We start from the raw sequence: 27,099 nt of genomic DNA, 5'->3' as shown, positions 1-27,099 counted from the left end.
TTGTTTTGTTTTGCAGTACTGGGGATTGAACCCAGGGGCATTCTGCCTCTGAGTTACAACCCCCAACCTAACTATTTTTTATCCTTTATTTTGAAACAGGGTCTCACTAAGTTGCAGAAGGCCGCACTAAGTAACTGAGGTTGGCCGAGAACCTTCAGTCCTGATCCTTCGCTCTTAGCCTTCCAAGTACTGGAATTACTAACATGTGCCACCATGGCCAGCTCTGTTCTGTTTTATTTTAATCATCTCATACCTCATGTTCATCAAGTTTATCTTCAGTTGAATTACTCACTCGCTGTGACTGGAATCCTCTCATCTTGTACACTTCTGTTATCTCAGTGTCCAATATATTATCTGCCATGTTCAGTACCCTCAATAAATATTAGTGAGGAAGGAAAAAAAAAGAAGAATACATGAAAGTCTCATGAAAAGAACAAACTCATATATAGTGCCTTATCTCTTTTGTGCTTAATTATGATCTAAAGACATAGACATTAAATGGAAAATTCCAGGACTTGGAGTGTAGCTCAGTGTAGAGTACTTGCCTAGCAGGCTTAAAGTTCTAGGTTTCATTCCCAGTACTACATACCTACAAAAAAAACTCCAGATATAAACAATTCTTATGTTTTAAGTAATTTTTATTATATTATTATAATTGTATTATTTTATTGTTACTTATCACAGTTAATCAAGTTAATCTCATATTGTGCCAAATTTTTAACTGAACTATATCATATATATGTATATATACACATATATCTATGAAAAAAACATAGTGTTTATAAGGTTCTGTATTTTCCATTGTTTTAGGCATCCTTTAAGATTCTTGGATTTTGTTCTCTATGAATAAAGTGGGGGCAAGTGTATCATTTTAACAAAAAGATATGCTGTCATGTTTTTTTTTTCATGATAGGGTTACCATCTTCAACAAACTAAGAATAGCTTTATGGGAGCTCTGGACTGAGACCTGAACACAAAGTATTTGAATTTTAATGCCATCCCTGTCACTAACTTCCTGGGTCAATGCACAAGGCATTTACTAACGAACTGGGTTTTCTCAATGCCTCAGTTGTTTCCTGAGAGTAAATTAGTCATTAGAAATTCTAGTTCAAGTTTTGTCTGTATCTCTTCTTCCAACTTTATTTTCTCTGTGATGTCAGTATTTAATCTACTATGTAAAACTGGGTGCTGCTTGAGAGGTTTGCATATGTTCTAAGCAAAATTGTTTCTTTGTTAGCATCATTCAGTTGACTTGAAGGTTCCCAAAGCAAAGCATTTCAGAGGAAAACCCTCTAAATAATTTGTTTTCAGATGTATATACAAAAATGTTAATGCCTCCATCTATAATAGTGGCCAAAGACTTTATAGCAAAAATTGCTGTTTTTTAAGAGTAAATAATATATTTTTCTCCTAAAGAAATAATTTAAATATGACCTTATTCTTTCCCTTTCATTTTATAGAGGTGTATGGTCATACTGAACCCTCGATTAAATATTCTCTAATATCTTCTTTTGCATTAACATTTCAAAACTCAATTTATGTATTCACAGATTTGGTTTTTAATAATCTTAACAAAATTCAGGTAATTTTTTTCAAATTTCTTGATTGAAGACAGCAGTTGGTACAGATACATACATACACATATATATAAAAGATTGTACAGCTATGAGCAAAGCCCCAAATCAATTATATATAAGAAATAACACATGGAATGAAATTAATCAAAAAGAAAAATTTTTACTATATGACTCTCTGGTCTGTTACCTGCAGGCAACACATGCAAATGAAAAAAATCAACATTCTTTGGGTAGATAAGGAAAAAATTAATAACGATATTTCCTTCCTACTAGATCCCCTGATGCAACTATTGTTGAAATGAGTGTCTGCAGGAAGAACTTGCTCGTTTAAAATACTAGGTTTTTTTAAGACTACAGAAATAAGGTTTTATTCTTGCTGTTAAGCTCAATTACATGAATAGTATGGATTTGCACTGTCCAAAGAGCATTCCTCTTCCCTGCCCCTTCTCATTAAACGGCTCTGTGGGATATGCAGGAGACAAATGTAATAGGACTCTGAGAGGCATTCTGAGGTGTGCCTACAGGGGAATGATGATTCATAAGGAAGCCTGAGTGTAACAGCCGAAAACGCTATGCGCGGAACTGCTGAGAGCTACAAAATGCACCCAAGGTAAAATTAGAGAAAACACATAAATACTTTCAAGCCAAAAAAAGACTCCAATTCTGTAGTGACCTGGGGAGGGTCACATTTTGATAGGCTTCAGCTATTATTTTTTAGAGTTGAAGGTTTTATTTTCTACTTACCCACACGCGCGCGCGCGCGCGCGCGCGCACACACACACACACACACACAGTGATTCTAAATTTTTTCATATTAGAAGGATTTATATTCTGTGTTTTATGAATGCTATCCTGCAAACAGAATAGAAGGTGAGAACACAAATGATTAGGTAACATAACATCCTGTTTAAATCCATTGTTTTTTTTTTAAATCACATATAGAAAAATAGAACCTTGGGAGGCTGAGACAGGAGGATCTTACAAGTTTGAAGCCAGCCTCAGCTACTGAGTGAGGCTCTCGGCAACTTAGTGATGAGACCCTGTTTCCAAATAAAGTGTAAAATAGGTCTGAGAATATAGCCTGGAGGTAGAAACGCCCATGGGTTCCACCCCCAGTATCACACACACACACACACACAAAAAAAAAAAAAAAAGAAAGAAAGAAAGAGAAAAAATAGAAAAATAGAAACTTTAAAATGAAAAATTCTATATTTATCTCCTTCTACTTGCCAACTAAAATAAAAGTTATCTATGGGATGTTTGATGTGTTTTTTTATACCCACATATTGAACAGGAGTCAGAATTGTCTTGCCCAGTCTTTTATATTTGCATTTTGCAAGGTCGCATCACCTAACATGTTGTGAATAAGGTGATAATGTAAGCATGTTGTATACTGCTTAAATTGTGTGGTTTTGAGGTCCTTATTGTTCTACATGTATTAGAGGGTTTAATGTGCCTTGTCTGAGTGGATTTATTGCAAAGGACTTTTAAAAAGCAGAAAACAGGAGCTTGCAACTAGCTAGCTAGAAATTTAGAATCACATTGTGTGGGGTGTGTGTGTGTGTGTGTGTGTGTGTGTGTGTGTGTGTGTATGCACCCTGTTTCTTCCACTGGAAGTAGAAAATAAAACCTTCAGCTCTAAAATAATAGCTAAAGCATATCAAAGTGTGCCCTCCCCAGGTCACTACAGAATTGGAATCATTTTTTTTAATTCATGAAGATTTTAAAAGATGTATTTCATTAGTGTGGATTCTTTGCTCTGTGCATGAGTAAAATGATATAAAGTTTGTGGTGGAAGTTTTAATTTTTACTATTAACAGTGGCACCTGATATAAAAAGGATTCAAAACGTACATTGAGAAGCACTGGAAAACAAAGGTTTGGAAATATTTGTGTGTTTTCGGGGGAAACTCATCTAGTGGAATTTCTGAGCACACGGTGATGGATCATTGTAATTATTGGGAATGATAATATTTTAATGTGACTTTCTTCCCACCTGTCAGTTATAATCAAGGCTGCCCAGTATTCTGAAACAATCTCATTTTGCTGGGTGGCTAGTCTTGTGCAGCCTTCAGAATGCTTGGAATATTAATGCATGTAAAAGAGATTGAATGTTCTCTATAGTTCCATTATGACAGACTCTCTTGTTTTCATCAAAACGCATGCAAAACCAAACTAAACTAATGTTTAATCAATTAATGCCAATGAGTGCTTAAGAGAAAAGACCCCTCTTAGGGGGATGGTGTGTCGAAACCATAGCATTGGGCATTTCTTTCCTCTTTTCGTACATGACGATGTATATCCATTTCTGTAGAATTTAATTCCTTTTTGTGGCTGCCCCTTATTCTGAAGTACTTTGAATGTATCTGGACAAAGGCATCCTGACATTCAAGTGAGGGTTTTCCTGTCTGTAGGAGACTGCCACCGTAGAAAGTTACTCGTCAAGACAACATGTGTTAAAAGACACCCGAGTTGGACTCATTTTACCACCATGTTCTCCATCATTTCTTGCAATATGTTGTTAATTTTAAGCCTCTTTCTGAATTTTGTGTATCTTGTAAGTTTTTTTTTTTCCTTCAAATCGTCTTGTCAACTTCTTGTTCTTACATGACTTGCTATGGATGTATTCAAGAAAATTTCTTTTACCCCCTTGTAATTGTAGCAATAATTTTCTCAAAACTTCCTTTACCTGGAGGAGTTAGTACTCCCCTTTACTGCTCCTAAACCATACAAATCCAATTCTTTATTTCCACTCCACTCAGTGATTGCTAGCAGTGTATAGATAGCATTAGTCCATTGCAAACATTCTACTATCCTTTGACAACTGTAAATCATTGAAAGAATCACTGGATAAAAATTATATATTTGCTGTAGGCAAAGCTTTTAAATTGTATTTGTTGGTACTGGCTAAAGGAAGGGCTTCACCATCCACTGGGCTGTCCATCAGTATTGTCAGGTGTGAGGGGCCTGCTGAACCTTTCTTTTCTTTTACTTCATCTCTGGAGGGCAAAGATAGGTATGGCCAATTCAGATGGGTCCTGAGTACAGGATGGTCTCTCCTTTAAATATGAAATTCTACTTTGCTCCCCTAAAAGAATACCAGTATTCTCCCTTATTTACTCAGTTTAAATAAAATAAAAAAACATGGAAGAGTGCCTATTTGCTGATCATAAGCGACTGGTAACAACATGCCAGCGCCTAAACTTGAGCATTATTCAAAGTTTTAGGATGTGTAGCTAATGATTAGCATTTTAAAATGAGGTAGATGTTGATATTTATAAACATCAAGACTATTAATTCTGGCAAGTGTGTTTGAATATCTGTAAATCAGAAGCAATTGAAGAGCTGAAATTCAGATTTCCTCAACACTTGCCTGCCAAGTGGCCTCAATCAGAAGTAATTTTCTCCATGAGGGCACATGGAGCTCAGTCGTGAGCCTTCCCTGAGTAGATATTATTATTTGTGTCAAATTATGTGTGGTGATTTTTCTGAAGTGGACTTCTGTGCCCACTAATCCATAGGCAGGAGCTGCCTTCATTCCCTCCTTCATTGGTGCTATTAATTATCCTTGTGCTTCAAGTGTCTCTTACCCTTTTAAAATGTTAGTTTATGGCCACCGATTATCAGTAAGGTTTTCCTGTTAAAGAAACATGCAATATAGAGAGGAGAGCGAGATCTGATCTTAGACCATAAATACTATGCATTTTAAGAGAAACCTTTTTCGCAGAGTCTGATTTGATGGCATGGTTAAAGAAATGGTTAGTAATTTCACATTTTAAAGTACAGTAAATTATATAGATTTGACATTTGGTTTGGGAGAAATGCAACTGGGCCATTAAATCACCTTCCTGTGGCCTGTTCTAAATGTTGGCCAGGAAAGCATGTGTGCTTTGGACAAATGAGCTTGGAAATTTTTCACCCTTTATTTGGATTTTTGCAGTTTAAAAAAAATAAGTGCTTCTTTTTCAATGGCTTGCTTGGAATTGCAAATTTGATAGTTGAGGTGTAAAATAAAACAATCTCTGGGTCAGGCAATACTATACTATCAATTAAGAGCTTGTCATGAACTTAGAAATAAAAGTTTTTACAGACATATACATGTGTGTGTTGGTAAATATATAAAACTACTATAATGTTGACTTGGTTTGAAGTTTAGTAGGCATAAATCAGTGGTCTGTGGTTTTGTTTTCTTTTGAATTTTCACATAAGCTTATCTAATTTATTTTAATACAACTTAAATTTGATCATAATATATTACTGGAACTAATTTGTTGTTATTGAGTATTTTAAATGTTATCATATATATTCAGAATTTCATTCTTGAAACATTTTTTATTATTTCTTTAGTATATGTAGGCTTTTTATATTTTTATATTTTACATAGGAGCCATTTAAAATATTTATTTTATAATTGGAGCGTTAGTCATTTATGTTATAAATTATATTAAAGTACAGAAGGATTCAATATGGGTATAAATTTTATGAATATAAATGTTAGTAATCAATTATTCAATTATTTTATTTTTGGTATGTTTGCAAGATGATTTTGACTTTTTGCAGGAAAGGGAATACCAAACATTTTGATTGGCTTTCAGTAATCTTCAAAGAGCAGCAAAAGACTTGTCAGTTTTTAGATTAGATCACTAATTAAACATCTAGTAAGCATTTATGTAAATATAATTTAACCAATTATGAAATTTCTGTTTTGTTACTGTGTTTTATGGTTTCCTTTATAAAGAAATATAACTATCAAAATAGTTTGCATCTTATATTTTAAAAGGCATCAAAATTCTTGAGTTTGCAAATCAATTTTTTAGTCATTAGCTTGTCATTTATTCTGCCAACTTCCAATGCTTTACTTTCTAAATCTACAAAATAAAACTAGTAGTAAGCCTCACACCTACCTCAGTGAGTTACTTTAGAGATGATGTTAGGAAGAGCTTTGGCACTTCCACAGGAAACACAAGTCAAGAGTTTCCCATGTCTTCTTTTGACCTTCTTTGTTATTATAAGTAAGTGAGGAAATTAAAATAAGGGGAATATTCTGTTAGTCTTCTTATTAGACTCAGTATAAATAATTGTGCTTCTGAAACAAACATTTTAAAGATTATAATATTTTACATTATTACAGTCACATATTTCTTGCATGTCTTGCAGTTTGACATAATTATCCTAAATGGTGTAAGATGATGAAAAGTGAAACTTGAAATAGTTAATAAGAGACTAAAGTCTAATAGAAAAACCATGACTTTTGAATATCGCTTGTGCAAAAACAGAATCCGAGGCTCCTTTAACTTTTCGGCTTTAGCACGAGGACTGGATAAGAAAACAATATCATAGGAGTGTTTGGAACTAGAGAATCCCTTTCTCCTTCACATTTGTGATTTTAAAGAAAAAGAGGAAAAATAAATTCTAAAAAAAAGGACTAGGAATATCTAAAAGGAGGCTTTTGCTTGGATGTCCTTTAATTTAAATCTATATAATTAATTCTATTCACGTAAATGTGCCTTATCAATTCAGTCCTTTGGAAACTCACTTTTCGTAAACCATCACCCTACACAACTGTATGTAAATATGTACTTAATATGTACTTATTTCTTTTTATCCACACATATATAAAAATTGCAAACTGGGCACTATTTTAAATTATTTATAGGACTTCTGTACTGGCTCTGAAAATAATTTGGAAGCACATTTCCTAAAAGCAATAGAGAAGGAGGAGAGAGAGAGAGAGAGAGAGAGAGAGAGAGAGAGAGAGAGAGAGAGAGAGAGGAATAAGAAGCTAAGAAGCAGAAGAGGAGGAGGAGAAGAGAAGGAGAAGACAAGAGAAAAAGCACTAGCTGAGCCTTTACGTATTTAGCCTTTTTGATGAGATCGCTGACAGGAGTGACAATTAGTACAAATTACCATAATTGCGTTCTTTGGATAAAGTGCTATATTACTTCTTTAGGAGCCAATGCAGACTTCTGCTTAGTAAAATGGGTCGGATACTTTGATTCTTCGGAGACAGTGAGATATTCACAATCGGCAGTGCAGTATTCCCACGTCGTCCTCTTCAGCTCCGTCTGAACAAATGCAGCCCTCCCTTTCCTTTCAGTAAAATAGGTCCATTAATGTAGTGCACCTCACTCTCATTCTCTCCAAGGGAGTTGTATTTTTATTACTGAAAAAGTATCACATAAATACAAATTACATTTTTTTATTAGAAAACTACTTTTCATTTCAGAAAAAAATTCAATTAATTATGAATAGGGTTATGCTTTCATCAGGGAGAGAAATATGTAATTTTTCTTCAAGCCTCAAACACATATAATGAAATCTTTTCTTGGAATCCACTCTTAAGATGGATTTTTTTAAGTATAGACTTTATTAAAATCTCAGTTCAATTAAAATGCATTCAATTACTTTAAATCTTTATTAAAATCTCAGGTAAAATTGTACAACAGTGTAAAAGAGACTTGTACTCTTTACCAGGCAGTTAATTCTAACAAATGAACATAAAGTGCACAGTTTTGCTCTTTAGGAGAGAATTTTTAAAAGTTCAGGGCTTGGGGGGTGGGTGTGGGGAAGGATTAAAGATGCAAGTTGCTTTCTATGTAGTATCTTAAGGCGCTGGTTTCTACTGACTTCTTAACATAGGTCAATGTTTCTTATGAATATGAATGTGGCATTGTCTTGGGTAAGTCCCCTTGGTGGTACCACTTGGAACACATTTTCCTCACCACTGTAATCACAAAGAACCTCTGTGAGGATTTAATTTCACTGTCTTCCTTGGATGCTTTTGGTACAGTGTCCCTGATTCTTTTTCAAGGGCCGCTTGAAGATACCATTGAAGATGAGGAGGAAGAGTGCCCTTCGGAGGAAACGGACATCATCTCGAAAGGAGACTTTCCACTAGAGGAAAGCTTTCCCACAGAATTTGGACCTGAAAACCTGAGCTGTGAAGAAGTGGGATACTTTTGTAACAAAGGTAATCACTGATGGTTGGCTGTCATATGTGAGTCCACATAGGTGATTGTTGGAAGGGTGTAAAGCATGGACCAGAGAATGAGGTAAATGTGCTTAAAGTGCTGACATGTAATTCAACAGTCTGAAAATATGTGCAGAAATTTTTGAATAGCAGGGGCAAAAGAAGTAATTCCACTTAATAAATAATTTCTTATATTTATACAAGTATTTTCATGTTGATTGGCCAACTAACTATGCACATTTTTATGCTAGTTGGCCAATTAACTATAATATGTTGAATGATTATCATTTATTCATTCTTTCAACAAATATTTATTGTCAGCCTTTTTCAAGGCATTCAACTAGGCTTTGAGTATAAGCACTGAGTGGAATGATAGAATCTTAGCCCATGCTTCTGGAATATTCCTTTTGAAAACTGAATACTTTAGATGTTTGACCTTGACCTTCAAAGCTGAGGATGATCCTTTTTATTTCATTTTAATTTTTTTTATTTTTTGTGGTACTGGGGATGGAACCCAGGGGCATTCTATCTCTGAGCTACATCCCTAGTCCTATATTTTTATTCTTTATTTTGAAACTGGGTCTCACCGAGGTACAGAGGACTTCACTAAGTAGTTGAGGCTGGCTGCAAACCTGCGATCCTTCTATCTCAGCCTCCCAAATGCTGGGATTACAAGCATGCACCACCACGCCCGGCTAGAATGGTCCTTTTTTAGATATTGTCAAATAAGATAATATAAACTTTTTCTTCATTAGATCCTCTTTTGATACACTGGTATTATAATCCAAGAAGCACTTGAGACATTTCTTAGTTCACTTCTAACCTCAACTTGGAGACAGGTTGATTTGCCAGTTATTATGACCTTTCTGGACACATAGACTCATTTTATTATTTTTGTAAAAGTCAGCCAAAGGTTTATAATAATTCTTTTTTTAATAGTTATTATCATCATTGTATATATGTATGTGTGTGTGTGTGTCATGCTGGGGTTTGAACCCAAGGCCATTCTATTGCCTAGCTACATCTCCAAACCTATTTTAAATTTTTATTTTGAAGCAGGGTCTTGATAAGTTGCTGACGCTGGACTTTGTGATCCTTCCGTGTCAGTGCCAGGTACTGGGATTACAGGTATACTTCACCATGCTCAACTTTTTTATTACTTATTTTTAATTGTTTTGTCTCTGCCAATGAGGAGGGTCGTGTATCTCCTCCAGCACTCACGCACAGCTTCTTGAGTCATTTCCTGGGTTTGGATTTTTTTTTGCTGACTTACATGGAAGTTTCCCAGAGGACATGGCTGAGAACACATCTGTGTGCCTGCTCTGTCTGCCTGTATTTGTGTGTTTGCTTGCTTTATTTTAGTCAGACTTATGTACTGCTTAGATCAGTGATATGAAGTAGGTTTACTAATGTGCTATATGTTATCAGATTTAATAGTCTGAAACCAAGGATGATGATATAGCTTCTAGAAAAACAGCCTACACACATATCTTGGTGGTCAAATATGGTTTGATTTACATTATTAAAAACTCCAGTATTGCTTTCTCCTGTTGATGGTGTTTTTGAAACAAACAAACAAACAAACAAACATCAGCTTGTTCCATCCCTGCATTCCCTGTAGTGCCCCAGACCTGAAACTATGGAAACAGGACAGTAGCAATGGTTCCTACACTCACTGAAGGCCAGAAAACCTCACTTCCTCTGAGCTCCCAAAGACCACAAGATGATCTTGTAAAACGGCCCAGTCTTCCACCCCGGAGACTTGGCTGAAAATAAGAATAGTATGGATAGACTAGGACTTATTTCCTATTGACTGAGATTTGGGCTCAAAGTAATTTTTTTTTAAGTTTTTCTGGATGCTAAAACCTTTTCTTGGTGTGTAGAAAGCTATGGCAATATATATAAGAGCTAGATGGAGATATAGAACTTTTAAATTTATGTTTGAAGACATCTCATTTTCTTTATTATCAGGAAATACATTGTTTGCATGTGTGTGTATACTATACAGCACTTATTGTATATTGTGTGTTGCAATAAAGAGAAGAAACTAATAATTAGAAGGTGCCATTATTTTTCTTTCTGCTCTTAAGTGTTAACATATGGGTTTAGGCATTTTCATCAACTTAATCAAGTGCAGCAGTAATGATAAATATTATTAGATATATTTTAAATTTTTGGAAGATCACTGGTAAAGATTTATGTTTAATGAAAAGGCTGAGTGTGGTGGCGCACACTTGTAATTCCAGCATTTGGAAGGCTGAGACAGGAGGATCGCAGTGTACGGAAAGCCTCAGCTACTTAGTGAGGCCCTTTGCAACTCAGTGAGACTCTGTTTTAAAGTAAAGAATAAAAAATAGGGCTAGGGGTGTAGCGCAGGGGTAGAATTCTCCTGGGTTCCAGCCCCAGTTTCATACACACATACACATACAAAAAGATTTATGTTTAATGAAAGAGTATAGAATTAAACTTATTTTTTTTTTCGGTACAGAGGATGGAACCCAGGGATATTATACCTCTGAGCTATACCCCCCGTCCTATTTTTTTATTATTTTTATTTTTTTGAGACAGGGTCTCACTGAGTTGTGAAAGGCCTCGCTAAGTAGCTGAGGCTGTCCGCAAAACACGATCCTCAGGTCTCTGTCTCTCGAATGCTGCAATTACAAGCATGTGCCACCAAGCCCGGCCCAAACTAAAAGTTTTAAGTTAGTTTTTCGAAAGAAAATAAATGTATGCAAATGCTTCCATGATGGCAATAACTATAGTCTTAATAACTTCCATTTATTTTTTAAAAATTTTTATCTTTGTATACTTGTACTAGTGCACTGAGGTCTCACATATAATGTATTTCATAATGATAGTGACATACGCACACAGCGCTTGTGGACTTTCCCCAGCTCTCCCCCCACTCCCCCTCCCCATACAGGATATGAAGTTAGCATTGGTTCTCACGTAAGCACAGATTATCACTGGAAATGTTTCCTTCATCAATTCTTCCTTTCCCCATTTCCTCAAAACCACCTCCCTCATTCCACTGAATTCTCTCCTGTATTATCTAAAGTTTCTCTTATATGCTAATTATTCCCTAGTTTCTGAAAATGAGAGAAAACATATGACCCATCACTTTCTCTGATTGGCTAATCTCACTTAACCTAATGTTCTCCAGGACCATCCATTTTCCTGCAACCGCAGCTCATAAACTCTATGGCCTGCCTTTAGGAACTAAGAAAAAAACTTATTCTAATTATTATGAGCATGACTTAGTGGATATTATTATTTGGTGAACAGTGGAAATTTTAAAATGTCAAATGTATACAAAATAATCCTTAATATGATATAGAGATCATATAAATATAATAATTACAGTAGAAAAAGAGTTCTCTAATTTTTAGTTTGGAACTAGAAAGTCATGGTGCGTGGGAATAGAGATTCTTATTTTCACATAATATTTTTTTGGATAAATACTAATATTGCTCTTTCAAATTACTGTGGCCTTGTGTATAGAAAAAGAATTTCATTATTTTACTCTCAGAGAATGCGAGGCTGGGGAATTACCTCTGAAGTCAGTTGAAACTGGTATGAATGGAAGACAAGGCCATGATTGCTCTTGTATCCCCATGAGGTGTCATGTAAGGGATGTTATCCATTTTTCACTTAAGTTGATTAGCTACAATAGGAAGAAAAAAAAATCTCTCTACAAAATTGGAACCTAATCTTTCTGTATAAATTCACGTTTGTCTCAGTAATACACAATTATGTTTTATTAGTTGTAGGAGAGGATAGATTGGTGATTAAAAGTACAAGTATTTAAGTGGTTAACAATAGTAGTAGCATGTTTCAAAAAGCATGTAAAAAATGTTACTCTGAAGATCAATAATTTTTACCAAAGATTTATGGCTGAAGCCTGCTTTTTGTTGATATTCAAAATCATTCATTACAATGTAGAAATTGTCACTATATACAGAAAAATGAATTGGGTTATTTAGAGTTTCTTTGTCTAAAGGTCTTGCCATGATTTTAATCTAGCATTGTCCTAGTTACATTAATGGTTTACCTGGATAAAAATGTTGAACATTAAATGTTTTTTCATATTCAAATATAATTAGTTTAAAATATGATGCTAGAGAAACAAGACTAGAAATCTAAATTCCCTAAACAAGATATTTAGAAATATTTTTCAGGGGAGAATACTGAAGATACACAAAAAATTGCTATATTTCTTCATTCATAGTTAGCAACTGAAATTTATATAAATCTATCATATGTTATTATACCTGGCCTTTTTTATGAAAAAAGAAAACTTCTACTTTTAATATATCTATGAAGACATAGCTTATCATAGGCAAAAGTTCTTACTTCCTTTTGAAATTGAGCTTCTATCTTATGCAGGATGTTTTAGTGTCTAGAGAGACTCATTTATTGTTAATTTCCTTGGCTCAACACTGATATATTCTGTGTTCTTGTTGAAGGACAAGTTTTTCTACAAGTATCAAATTAGTAAAGTTGCTTGTCATAAACCATACAATTAAAAATGAACCAATTCATGTTTATAATGCAAGATTCTGCAGAAAGGCTAAAATAACATTTTACATTAGCTTTAATGTGGATATTATTATTTTATGGACTGTTGTAAATTCTTGATTCTATGGATCTAAGAGATATCTTGTTAGAAATGCAAGACTACAATTTGAACATGACAATTCCATAGAACTTTCTATGTTACTTTTTAGTTAGCATTAGTTCATTTCTTATCTCTGTTCTTATATTAAAAAAGAAGAGAATTATTTTTACAAAATGATGCTGCTTTGAACGCGCTTTAGTACCCTGAGATTTTTTTTAATTTAGCAAAATGAAAAGCAGTACTTCAATTTATATGATCTTCTTTTGTTCATGAGTTTAGATTGCTTGGCATCTTGCCTTAACAGTATCTCTGATAGGAAGGAAACAAGCAAGAATTATTTCCTTGAATTTACAGATGACGAAGACATTAAGACTGGGCCTAAAAAATGCTACCTACTTCCTGTGGTACTGAATTATTTGCTTTAATTATTTTATCTTCTTTTTTCTGCTTTATGTATGAAACATGGAAGTTCATCCATGCCTGTATAGAACTAAACACACTGGTATAAATTTAAATACAGCAGGTGAGGGAAGCAACTTGGAGAGTGTATAGCCATGCTTTGATGGTAGGTAGAAACCCTTTCATATATTAGCAATTATTAGATTAAGCTTGTAGTGGGTTTGGCATGGAGCCTGCTAAAACTGGGGTTTTCATACTTATTATTTAAAAGAGGGTTTCCCTTTGAAATATTCAAATTCATTAATGACTAAAGTGAAATAAACATGTCTCCAGATACATTCCAGGAGAAAGTTACAGGATATGTAGACAGGAAGAAAAGTGTCAGATGGATGTTACTATAGTCTATTACAATGTAGTGCTACTGAAAAAGAAAACAATAACTCCAAATAAACTACATGTCAGTGATACCTTTGAGTTATCAATAAGTTATCTAGGAAAGTTACTGAGGGTATTAATGAATTGTACTCTGACGCCATGATCTCTAAACAGGTTAAAAGGAAAACTATTGCAATCAAAGTTGATTTTATGAAGACAGAAAACCCTATTTCTAGTCCTAGTATCCAGATGTGGAGAATGGTCAGAAAACCCATTGGGTACAGCACAGACTTCAGAGAGATGAGCTATCATTATAATAAGATCTCCAATCTGGAACATTAGAGGACATGGTAGAAATTCATAAAGTAAGGAAAAAGATTGAAGGTAACGATTGGATACTCTTACAATATTAAGACAGAGTTAACATAAGTAATATGCAGAAAGTAAAGGTTATTCTAAACACCCTTTACATGAAAGAGTCTAAGATACATAAAGGAAATAAAATAAAACCTGTGTAACTGAGACTTGGAGTTAGCCCCAGCCCCAAAAGCAGTTAATATGAAATCCAAAGCAAATATCAAGGGATGCCAAATTGTGTTGACAGCACACTTCCACTTCTGCTCAATAGGTCAAATCCAGTACAGTTTCATCCCATATATTAAGTACTTGTTATATGCTACACCTTCTTTTTGGTGTTGGGATACTGCAGTAGACAAATGTCAATTCTCATCTCAGGAAAACGGAATAAGATAATCAAAAACCTCACTTGCTTTGCATATAGTGCGTAATGTTACGCATCATGCATAAAAACAAAACAGATAAGGGTGACTGTGTGCAGGTGCACATGCTGTTTTATAAAGAGTAATGGGGAAAGTAGATTTCTGGCAGAGATGTAAGGGAAAGGAGTGAGCTTCCGAACTTCCTCACCTCTGTGGTACCTGTGAGGCTAGTGTTTCAGGAAGCCAGAAGAGGACAGCAGAGAGCTGGGGAGTAGAGAGGAGCAGTCCTACCTGTCTGACTAGCTGCTCTAGGAATTTCTTGGATTCCCACCATTGAAGAAGGCCTGGGGAACAGGATAGTGAAGAGGAGCTTCAGCTGTGAGACGCAGAGGACAGGTGAGGCTTACCTGGGGGAGGAGGCGTGGTCAGGACACAGTTTGTATATGCCTAGTAGAGAAAGGTGTACAGAAAGCGAAGGTTAAAACAGGAATTTGAAACAGGTGAGTTGAGATAGCTGTCTGGAGGTACAGATAAACCCAATCAGACTCATCCCTTCAGCCAAGGGCTTGATGTGTCTCCCTCTGTAGATCAGTAGTGTAGGTTCCAGAATAACAGTTTAGAGGAGGGGGGAGGGTTGAGTATGGTGTGAAACACTTGGCTTGGGTGTGCGTCTGCTTTTCACATCCTTGAATTTGAAAGATAAAAGAGCTCAGAAGGTTTGTGAATCAGGACCATTGTCATCATTGTGCTTAATTATCTATGCTGCTAGACTCAACTGTCTCTCCTCTCACTTCCCTTTTTTCTGTTAATGGGTGCAATTTTGTCACTTTGTTTAAAAATTAATGAGTAACTGTGGAGAAAGGATATTTTTCTTTGGGCTGTAGGTTAAAACTCTTAACCCAGATTATTGATATTAATTCTCCCCTCCCCTGACTCCTGGCCAGATGTGAACATATAGCTACACAGCTATTATCTAGATTCTTATTTCTGGGAAGAAGAAATAAAACAACAAACACTTAACACCCTGCCTTCAGGATTTGTTTGTGGGGGTGGTAATTGCATGATTTTTATTTGCTCTAGTGTCAAACGTTCATGCCATTTTGTCTCCTACTTCTGTTTTTGTTGTTCTATTATTGTTTTTTAGTTCTGCAAAAAGTCTTTGTATTTCAGAAACCATTTCCCATCCAGGTGATTCCTTTCCTCCTCGGTTATCCTTTAATGACATGTCTCTTCTTTCCCTGATGCTTTGGGTGTCTGGAATCTGAATCCGCCTAAGCCAGCTCCACCTTAATCAGTTGGAGTTCAATAAGGAAGGGGATCTTTGCAGACGACTTTGTTCCTTTTTCTTAAAGGGATTAAGAAGCTCAGCTCTTTAAATTCTTGCATATAACATTGACATTTCCAGGGTGTGTTTGGACCAGGGAGTTCAAAGAGAAGAAGTAAAAAAGAAAAGCCAATATGACTTTGTTTTTTACCTTGCTGGAGGAGCTGTTTGTGCAAATCGCCTATAAGCTTATTGACCTGAATCTTTGACTCCTTGTTTTCTCTGGATTTGGCTGCAGTGGAGACACTGATGGAGCACTGATAGGGCTGATTGAACAGCCCCCAGCTTGGGTTGGCAGGAACCTGGCTTCCCTTCCCGGCACCTCCCCCGCCACCACATGACATTATTGTTCCTTGGCAAGCCCTCTGTTTTGCTAGATCCAGTATGTCTTCATCTCTTAAATATTTTTAAAATTAAAATCATTATTTTTTCTTATATAAGTTATCCACCAATGTGATATAAGAAAGTAGTTGTTTTTAGGAGATAGAGATAGATGTCATAATAGTGTGCTGCTTGTGTTTTTATTTCATGAGATGGAAAAATCATTCACCTATGACACTGTACTCTCACTTTTAGAGATATCTGAAAGGTCTCTATGGCCTAGTTTTTGTATGAAATAGGACTGAAATGTTCAAACCACAATTGTTGGAAAAATTAGAGAACATTTTAACAAACTCTGTACAGGGGTGTCAGCATCTTCTTAGTTCAGTGGGACCCAGGGTGTACAAATCTTGCTTATGACTCACTCTTCCATATGTAGAGGTCAGAGAAAGCTTTGTTTACCTACCTTATCTCTGATCCCAGATATATCATCATGAAAATTTCAACCAGCTTTCAATGGTTGACTTTTACACAGCATACGAAAAGACTCATGATGCTATCATTATGAGTCATATATGATAATATATGCTAATGTTTTGCATTGACAGATTAAATTCATTGTTCACAGATTTCACCTGTGCAGTCTGCTAATGATCTCTTTTGAAACAAATTAAAACTTGGCAAAAGATACCATTGCCTAAATCTGTTATAATTTCTGAAATTATCTCATTGTAATTAGTATGTTTCATTTTGCATCTATCTAGATATAGAAGGTATTAGGTGATATTTGCTTATTTTTAGTTATTTTCTTATTTTATATCACCAATACTGTTATAAATACTAAAAATGGAAATTAATATATAAAATCATATTATATCATGATAAAAAATTTGGACTTTTGGTTTAATGTTTAAGGTTTTTGCAAGTGTAAGAACAGTTCTGAGCTGGACTCATGCCTGGAATCCCAGTACTTGGGATGCCCAGTCAGGATGATCACAGATTCAAGGACAGCCTCAGAAAGTATCAGCAACATAGCAAGACTATTTCAAAAGATAAAATTGAGATTGGGATTAGAATTGTAGCTCAGAGGTACAATGTACCTGGGTTCTAAGTATCCTCAGTACCACAAAAGAAAAAATTAAACTTATATGACCTGTAAAATTTACTTAGATTTGTTATTTTTCCTATAATGTTGAATGAAGAACTGGAATTTAGTTCATCTAGGATTGGGCTTGCAGCTCAGAGGTAGAATGCTTGCGTAGTGTATTGGAGGCTCTGTGTTCAACCTCCAGCCTGCAATATACTAATTATATGTAACAATACCAAGTATTTATTTAATATCTGGTTTTATAGACATGTATAAAACTAAATACTTGAATACTAGGAGATATATATCTGTATTATTGATTGAATTTTTCACTTTTATAAAAATAGATGTTGAATTAAAAAATCATTAAATTCAGTGGAATAGTATGAAACAGGACTGCTTATATGTAAGCCCTATTTAATATCTACATTTTCTCAGTGATAATTGAGTGAAAGCCCACATTTCTTGAAGTAGTTTTGATCCAGTTGTAATGATATAAATAGCTATTTTAAATTAAAAGTATAATTATTTTAATTTTATTTTCTTAGACTTTTATTTAAATCAGACTCATGCAGACCTGTTGTCATGTTGGCCAGTCATTTATATCATTTATATCTACTAGCTCTTAATTCATATTTCTGTTTCAAAGAAAATTAAACGTATGACTGGCATTAGGGAGGTCTGGGTAGCTAATTTATTTTAATCATATGGAATTACTGTAGTTGACAACCCTGAATCTGAATGTTGATCACATTAAGGTTCAAGATAAAATGTTAGCATTGTGGGGAAACATCTCTTGGCAGTAACTGTGTCTCCTTTTTATTCTTAAATATCATAAAAGATGTAAAATGTTTGCTTGGTTTTGCAGTAGCATTTTATAAGTTTAAATTGAATAATCTTTTTAAAGCTCTTAATCTTCTACAAAATTTGCATTTTCTTGTTCACAAGCAAAATTCTCGCAGTGTTTTGTATCATTTTGGAATCAACAGACAATATTAAGCATGTACCCATCCATTACCTGATGGGATAATATTTATCTCTGGCAGGCCTAAACATAGAATATGTAAAGAGAAATGTAGAAAGCCACGGTATGATGAATTTAATTATAGTAATAAAATCAGTCACTTTTTTGTTTTTCTTAAAAGGTCAAGTAAAAATAACTGAATATGTTGCCCAATAAATACCGATAAGGAATGCAGATGACTGTCTTAGCTTCTTTTTGTAGTTCAGCGAGATTCTAGGGATTGGCATTGAGACCATGTGCCAATTATAATAATTATAATAATGGTATTTACAACTCTCATTTGTCGCCTGCTCCTGAGAGTCAGGCATCTTGTTGTATATGTATCATGCTTAATCAACTGGCTGCCTTGCAGGTGGATTTCATCTCACCTGTGACTTCCAGAGGTCCATTACCTTGGCCAAAGTCTCAAAACTACTAAAGAGCAATACCAGGTTAAAATTTGGGTTATCAGTACTTAGTAAAACTAGAGGGAAAAAAAATCTGTATGTTATTATATAATCCTTGCAGAAAGAGACAAAAGCATCTGAAGAAGATTAGAATCAGAAGCGTAAAACTCAGTTTTTCAAGGTACTTTTAACCTGGCATTGTCTAATAAACATGTATTAAACAGGATCTGTAAGTCAAAAAGGAGGATGGATACAAAACCCAGAAATAAATTAAAAAGGCTAAATTAAAATAATTAGAATGTGCTTAAAATCTTTCTCTCTTTTGATACCTCTTTAAAGACTCGGCCATTATAAATCAGTTTGCAGCAAATAGAGTTGCCATTTTGATATAATAGAAGGGCTATATTAAATGCTTTTTGTACTCATTATACTAAGAGGATACTTATGTTGCCCCGTTTGAGTGGCATGCGGTAGGCCACAATTTCTCACTGCCTGTTGCCTGTGATGTTGTTTTCAGGTAATTCAAAAGAGAGGAGACACAGTGAAATGTGTGTTCCTGGACAGCAGCCAGGAATAACTGACAGGGATGTTTATAAATCCATCAAGACTATTTGGATAGGCATTTCAGCCTTGCAGAAATATTCACGAAGTGAACTCCTTAAAGCACTCTGACCTTCACACAAAATAAGACTAAATAAAAAGCGGAGAAAGGAAGGAAGGAAGAGGGGAAGGGGGCATTGTTTGCAAGGGAAAGCTCTGGGCACTGTGAAAACTTTTCACTTTTCTGAAGGAAATGCGGTGCAGCAGATGGTAAGAGTGGAAGTGAGATAAACATAGGAACTGGAAAAGTAAGCAATACATTCTAACAGGTTCTGTATCAAAGATCTGGAGAAGCAGAAAGATTAGACAAGGAACTGTTCTGAGACTTGACAGGGGCTGTATCTTACCAAGTCTTCTGCACACCTCAGAGATGGGAAGTGGAATTGCACAGACAGTAGGCTGTGATTATATTTTTTCTGACAGTGAGTAAAAAAGGTCTCTTTAAGGATTATTTTAAAGACATTTATCAAGGTGAAAATCTATAGTTCATGTATATGAAACACTGCCTCTCTACATATCTAATAGCAAGATTCGATGTCATTTCTGTTGTTGCCATAGAATTAGCACAAGTCACTATATTTGAGGTCTTAGATAAACTTTTTTTTTCAATGCAAATTATAGCCCAAGCTGAAAACTCCTCACGTTACTTGTTTCTGGTTTTGTGAGTGCTCCAACATGACCATGTGTAGAGGCAGAAATAGGAATATCTAAAGAATATTCTCATTTCTTAAAGAGAGAGATAAAGAAAGGAAATCATATCCACAAGAGATATAAGGCAGTATGTCTAAAGGGTGTGGGCAATGTGGAATTTGGGTTGGGGAAGCAGGGTATTCATGCTTGAGCTTCCTGGCAGGAACACTCGTCATTCTAGCTTGGAAACCCCTCACCAGCATGCGTCTGCCACATTTAATCCTTGTGTCCTGTGCTCCTGTATTCTGTCCTGGTGGCTGGTTACTAAAGACAATACCAAAATACAATAATCCTAGCAAGAAAACCACAATTACACAAAAATATGAAGTGATCCTGACCAAAAAAGAGATTAAAAATAGCTTATGTCCTAAGGAAAACTCAATTTAGAAATCTGATGTGTTTTCTCTACAGTGCTGTTGTGGTGAAAAGAGTGAGGTGACACTTAAAAATACCAGATCATTAATAAAAAGAATGATTTTGAAAAATTATGTCATGTGCCTAATACCTAAGCTCATGCTTATTGCCAAATATATATTAGATATTTTCGTTCTCCTTTGTAGTTTACTTTACACTTGTTTCATTATTTTTGTGTTAAATGATAGATTCAGGGCAGCTTGGAATAGTGTTGGACAAATGTAAAACTGGAACAGTTGAAATAAACTTTAACTGTGCTTCGGAATTCTGAGGCTGCTTTGACAATTAAAAGCTGAGCATGTGGGGTCTCAGAGCTCCTTGTGTAAGCCAAAAAGTAGTTTTGACCTTTATTATGGCTCCTCAGAGGAAGATAATGTATGAGGTGAAACTTCAGAGCACCTCATTTATTCTTCCATGATCCTGCACCTAATTTTGTAATGACAACTTTGTTTTCTTCTTAATGAGGATGGTTCAAATGGGTAAGCTGTAGGGTCTATAAAGGCCTGATTCAACCCTGGTTAGTAAATGCAGTAAGTAAGGGTTAATTCATAGCAGACTAGAATGATCATGAATTTTGTTTCAGTTTTCTAATTTCTTGGAAATCTTTATAAAATTTTTAAAATATCTGTGTATTTATATTAGATATTTGTATTCAAAATCTAGTGTAGAGGATATGTTACCCCTAGTTTTAAATGATCTTAGGTATTCATGGCAAGCCTGCTTTTCAAAGTGCAGTTGTTAAAAATTAAAGCAGAGAAGGGAAGGGTTCACCCTTGTTTCTGAAAAACTGGAAGATGATGTTGACGTTATCTGTATTTCTTTGGTGTTAGTGGCAGCAGCCAAGGACCTTCTGGTGGCAGAAGGGAGGAGGTGTGAAAAGACCTTGGGGTCAGAAGCTTCTGAATAGGTCTTCTGATAGCATAAGAAGCTATTTCCATTGTTGGAAGCTAGTTGTGTATCTGAGTAAGGAGGAGACTGACATGACCTAGAATCTCCCTCCTTAACCATGTAGATAGGGAAACTTTATTAAGTTCAACTTTCAAAATAAGTTCCTGGAAGTAGCCAAAGAACTGTTCAGCATATTCTAGCTTATATTCCATTTTGTAGAACTTAGTGTTATGGAGTGGCCCACACTCAAAGAGAGGCTGGGAAATATGGCCTTTGTGAGAAACTGAACTCTAAATGCCACCACTAAGGAGATGTTTCAGCTAATATAAAATACCTAGCTTTTATCTGTTTTTTTTTTTTTTGTAATTGAAATAATTAGTGACTCAAAACATAGTGGCAGTACATTCAGCATTTATGCTTTTTCCAATTTAGTAAATATTTATCAAGCACCTGCTATATCCAACACAGTGAAGCATGCTGTGGGTACAATGGTGAGGAGACACAGGCAAGGTCCTGTCTCTGCTGCGATTTACATTATCAAAGGCAGACATTAATGAACCAGTCTCACAAATGACTTCCAAAAAAAGATCAGTGTCACCGGGCTTGGGAGGCGGAGACAGGAGGATCGCACAGGTTCGAAGCACCTCGCTGGTTTAAGAGACCCTGTTTTCAAATAAAAATATAAAATAGGTCTGGGAGTGTAGCCCGGAGGTAGAAGGGTTCCATCCCTAGTACCACCAAAAAAAAAAAAAAAAAAAAAAAAAGAAAAAATCAGTGTCTTTGAGGATGGGACATCTGAGCTGTAATCAAATGCTGAATATGCTTTAGGTAAAAAGAAATAACAGTGTTCCAGGCCAGGTGCAGTGATGCATGCCTATAATCCCAGTACTTGGGAGGCTGAGACAGGAGGGTTGCAGGTCCAAGGCCAGCTTTAGCAATTTCGTGAGACCATCAGCAACTTAGAGAGACCCTGTTTCAAAATAGAAATGAAAAGGGCTGGGGTGCAGATGGAAGGTAGAATGCCCCTGGGTTCAATCTACAGTATCAAAAAAAAAAGGAGAAATAATAGGATTCCTATTATTTGATTGAGGTAACATGTGGTTGACAAGAGCCAGTTTGGACAGACAAAGAGAGCAATGGGAACTGTCCTGTGAGCTGACCCTGGAGAGGCAGAGGTGGGTCAGAGGGACCAGGAAGGGCAATAATCATCATAAAGCTAAGGACAGAAAGTACTAAGGGAAGGCAGCATAAGAGAGGGAAATAGATGTCTTGAAAGCTGGAAAATTTAGTGTAAACTGAACTCCCCATAAGCCAGAGCAGAGAGAGAACAGAAGAGCCAGATAGAATGCCAGGAGTCGAGGATCAAAACAAAACAGTTTATCAGGAAAATGGTGTCCCCTCTTTGTGAGCTGTGAGAGTCATTTACCAATGCGGTGTATGAACTGATGTTACTTAAAGAGAATTCAGATTAGACCTCTGTTACTTGCTGTCTCTGAATAGCCATTGTCTATTGGCCACATCTCAGCCAATTAAAATCACATTTTGAAAGTGTGTCTTGAATGAAGTTTTATTTACAAAGGGGTACCATATATTCTAATAATGGAACACTATGGTAGGAAGTGATCACTGAAGAATCCTTTCTATGGATGGACTGTGTGAAATAGTAAAAGCAGCCCCTCTGGAGGGGACCATTTTGTTAAAGAGCAAAGAACAAAGAGTGAGGAGTAAATGGAGAGTAGTGTTCAAATATCTTTTTGTCAAATCAGTTTGATATTTTTGTGTCTATTAGATTGGTCTTTTGAGGATGTAGGTACAGAGATTGTGAGGTCCGGTTTTACTTTGGGTTGTAAATGATAATCATGATTTTTTGGAATGAATGCTGGATTTGACACTTGAAGACACAGAGACCAGTAAAACTGAAGTAATAGTGATGACTTGATTGCTGAGCACAGCATTCGTGAAGAGGTCAATCACAGTTTCCAGTATCCTACTTTAGACCTCCGGCATTAGAGTGTTTCTTCTATGGAATATGAAATGTCTTAGTAATATGGAATCTTATGATTGGAATGGTTTATTGTTTTTTGGTGGTACTGGGAGTGGAACCCAGGGGATTTCTACCTCTGGGCTATACTCCCAGACCTGTTTTATATTTTTTATTTGGAAACAGGGTCTCACTAAGTTGCTAAGAGCCTCACTAAGTAGCTGAGGCTGGCTTTGGACCTGTGAGAGCCTCCTGTCTCAGACTCCGAAGTACAGGGATTACAAGCTTGTGCCACCACGCCGGACAATTGGAATGGTTTTAGTTGGGGTGTTTGAATTCTTTTTCCTTAGCACGGAGCAAGAATAGAATAATAAGAAAATTAATCAAATATAAACCTTGAAATATGTAGGTTTATGTATGCACTTTGTATATTTTAGAAACATCTTACAAATTGTTGATCTCTTGTTCTCCCTGCGTTTATATTTGACCTTGAGAAAAATAATGTGAAGTGAAAATTATTGAATGACATACTGATGAAAAGTTGGCTTATTTTCTTGATGTGGGGATTTTCCTTATGCTTGAGATCTTTAGTGAATTTAAACTTTGAAAGAATAACACCCTTTCAAATGGATGAAGATATTAATAGCAGGAATAATTGTTCAGTACTATAGAGATAATATATGAATCACTGTTTTTTCTTAGTAAGTTATCAATACTTTAATTATGGCTGTTTTAGGATATAATTGACATAAATATTACTGTTTTCAGTAATTTCCCCTTACTAGCTATAATTAAAAAAAACACAAGTTATAGTAGGCACACACTGACTACAGAAATTTTGTTACTTTTCAAAATAACAGACTAAGTCTTGAATTACTATTACCAATTATTTCAGGATTGATTCTTCATCTGGGGTCTGAAAATTCATAACCTTAAATAAATGTAAATTCTATTCCTTTGATCAGTTTAATATTTTATATACTACAATCTGAAAAATACTTTTATAAAAATAATGATATTAAATAGGGAAAACCCAAGTAAGTTATAAGAAAACTACATGCATGCTTTTAAAATATTTGTATTGGATACTGTGGTTCAGAACATGGCAAAACTCAACTCTACATTTATTATACATACGTAGTAATCAAAGGAAGATCTGAGTCAGACGATGATAGGGATCCATAAATATAATGGAAGTATTCTTTTCGAACAGTTGGAACATTTAGATTTCCTTTTTGATAGTGCCATAAAAAGTAAGACTTGCATTTTTTAATTTTTCTTTCTGGATATACAACCGTAGCTATAATTTGGCATTTCACAGTTAACCTAACATGGCATTTTTCTTGGGTAATTTATAACGAAACAATTGTTTTAAGCCAAAGGATATTGTGATGTTATTAGGCAAAGCAAACACACAAACTGAATCTTAAACTTTCATGTCCTCGCCCTTCACTCTGAGCTGCAGTTTTCTGTTTTTGACTGTTGCAGTCCTTTAACCAAAGCTATCTTGTCTGATGATAAAACCATAAGTGTATGAAGCTCACACATTTTTCATCTCTTTTATGACCTTATCTTTCATGAGCGGCTTCTGTGAAGGTATCCTAACTATAGGAAGCACCTGGGAAACATATGTGATATCTATTCTCTGATAAGCAGTTGTGAACAAGAAAGTAGATCTGTCACTTCTGAACTGTTCATTGTTAAAAAATACTTTGATGATTTAGCTGATTGCAAAATACATTATAGGGATGACTAACAGCTCCAGTAACACTCCTAGTCAAGAAAGTTCAATAGTTATATTGTACAAGCACTTCTACAAGAGGTTAATATTGATAGGAGCTACATGGATTAAAAGAGCAGGGTTGAGAAAGGCGGTTTGCTTGCATGACTGCTTTCAAACACTGCTGCTGTTTTGTGCTGAAAAAGTGACTGTCTCAGAATGCGGCGCATCTTTAATTTCTACAGGAGGGTTTAACTTTCAGTGAAAAGATGTTTGTTTGCATTTCTTAAATTATTTTTGCTTTGGCAAGGAAAGCCATTGCTTTTACCACCTAACCAACAATGCCGAATATGGTATTTAAAGATGCTGTTTCGTGCATTACAAAGACTATATTCTAGTGCATTTCCCCAAGTCGTTTATGCTGTGCATTCTCATGCTCAATAATACCTTCAATTTTCTCCTATAGGGCTCTCATTGATCTGAAAACTAGACTAAGAAAAATAGAAGGGCCCACAATACACGTATGATATCTCTTAAAAGAGCAACAAAAGAACTTAATCTCACAGTGGAAAACCATTAACTCCATAGCCATAATTTTAGAAATATTATAGATTTTTTTCCTGCTTGACATTTATTCTGTTTCATTTTATGAATTGGTCTCTGTGTATATGTAGTAGTTATCTCATTAAATATGTTTGTGCTTTGCTGAAAGTAGACTGAAATTTCTATCTAGAAGTACATGAATAAAGTATTTAGAAGCAAATGAATGTCAAATTCAATCCGGGATTTTTCTGTCATTCTTTCTGCTATCCTTTTTTCCTTCTTTCTTCTTTTTACCGATTGCAGTAATATCTTAACAAACTTGTCATTATTTTCTTCCCTATTAATTTATTCATGCTATTTTTTTCTAAGCTACTCAATAGTGCTGATTTCACATGTAGGAGAATAAAACATGGATAGAAGTAAAAACAAAATAATAGACAATAAAGCCAATTCCATTCAGATCGAGAAGGAGCTGGAATTGTGTTAATATTAAAATAAAATTATATTTATGAATTTTCCACCAAGATAAATATATTAAAAGGAAAGAATAAAAATCTCTGTGATAAGGGGGAAAAAAATGTATTTTCTAAAAGTACTTTGGAGATTCTATATTTGATTACTTTTAATCATTTCACTTCTCAATAGTGAAGTGATTAAAAATGTATTAGGCAAAAACATTATCATAAAAATGAGAACTAGTTTCCTGAGATAAAGTTAGAAGATGAAGGGTATAAAAGTTGAAAAATGTGGCATATTTTAGTTATTAAATAGAAATAATGGGCTCAAAACAATTAATTAGCAAGTGTAATGATACTGCAGTGGACTATGGTAAAAAGAGTGAAATCAAAATCTAATTTTCTAGCTGGTCAGTGAGTAATGGTTATTGATTAAACATCTATGTGTAGTTGATTTTACTCAGTGCCAAGTAAAATAGGAAATCTTAAATAATTCTTCTACAGATGAAATCCATAATTCCTTTCGTCTTGATATGTAAGCATAATAAAGAAGCAGAGAAAGCAGGAGCCGCTTTCCTGCTGTCTTTGTTTCTTGCTATGTGGTCTATGCTGACCATAGCATTTTAGTAGGTTAGAAGTACGGACATTGGAGTAAGACGAACTTGAAATCAAATCTTGCCTGACACTTACTAGTAATGTGCCTGAGTATCTGTTCACATCTCTGTCCCTTGTTTTATTTCTCTAAAGTACTGGGATGTGAATACCTGGCTGAGCTGTTGATGTGAAGTTCATAAAGCATTTAGCAATAGACCTAGTGATGAGTAGTGTTGAAGATGTGGTAGCTGTAATATAGAATCTGAACTTGAGGTATGCCCATGCCCTATTAAACTCTATGTTTTCAGTATTTGGCTAATAACATTTATATTTAAATGAAAATAAAATAAAATTTGAAAAATTTTTACCTTATATATTCAAGTATCATATTTTATGACAGTCTTATATTTTGGTC

The 27,099-nt window shown here is 35.1% G+C and overlaps 1 protein-coding gene across 2 annotated transcripts in view; it reads left to right on the top strand.

Moving 5' to 3' along the window:
* ZFPM2 (zinc finger protein, FOG family member 2) overlaps positions 1–27,099 on the top strand; it is a gene marked incomplete at its 5' end in the record, with an annotated part of 474,948 nt that overhangs the window by 90,731 nt on the left and 357,118 nt on the right. The window contains one exon of one of the 2 annotated variants that reach the window (XM_080694917.1): positions 8,388–8,546. The exons of the other annotated variant lie outside the window; for it this stretch is intronic. Coding sequence (XP_080551043.1) covers positions 8,388–8,546 — 159 coding nt within the window. The remainder of the gene's footprint in view (positions 1–8,387; positions 8,547–27,099) is intronic. 2 annotated transcript variants of the gene reach the window in all.

Source organism: Muscardinus avellanarius (genome assembly GCF_963383645.1).
Source record: "Muscardinus avellanarius genome assembly, chromosome: 4".
Taxonomy (NCBI): Eukaryota; Metazoa; Chordata; class Mammalia; order Rodentia; family Gliridae; genus Muscardinus; species Muscardinus avellanarius.
This window is presented reverse-complemented; position numbering and strand designations above follow the sequence as displayed.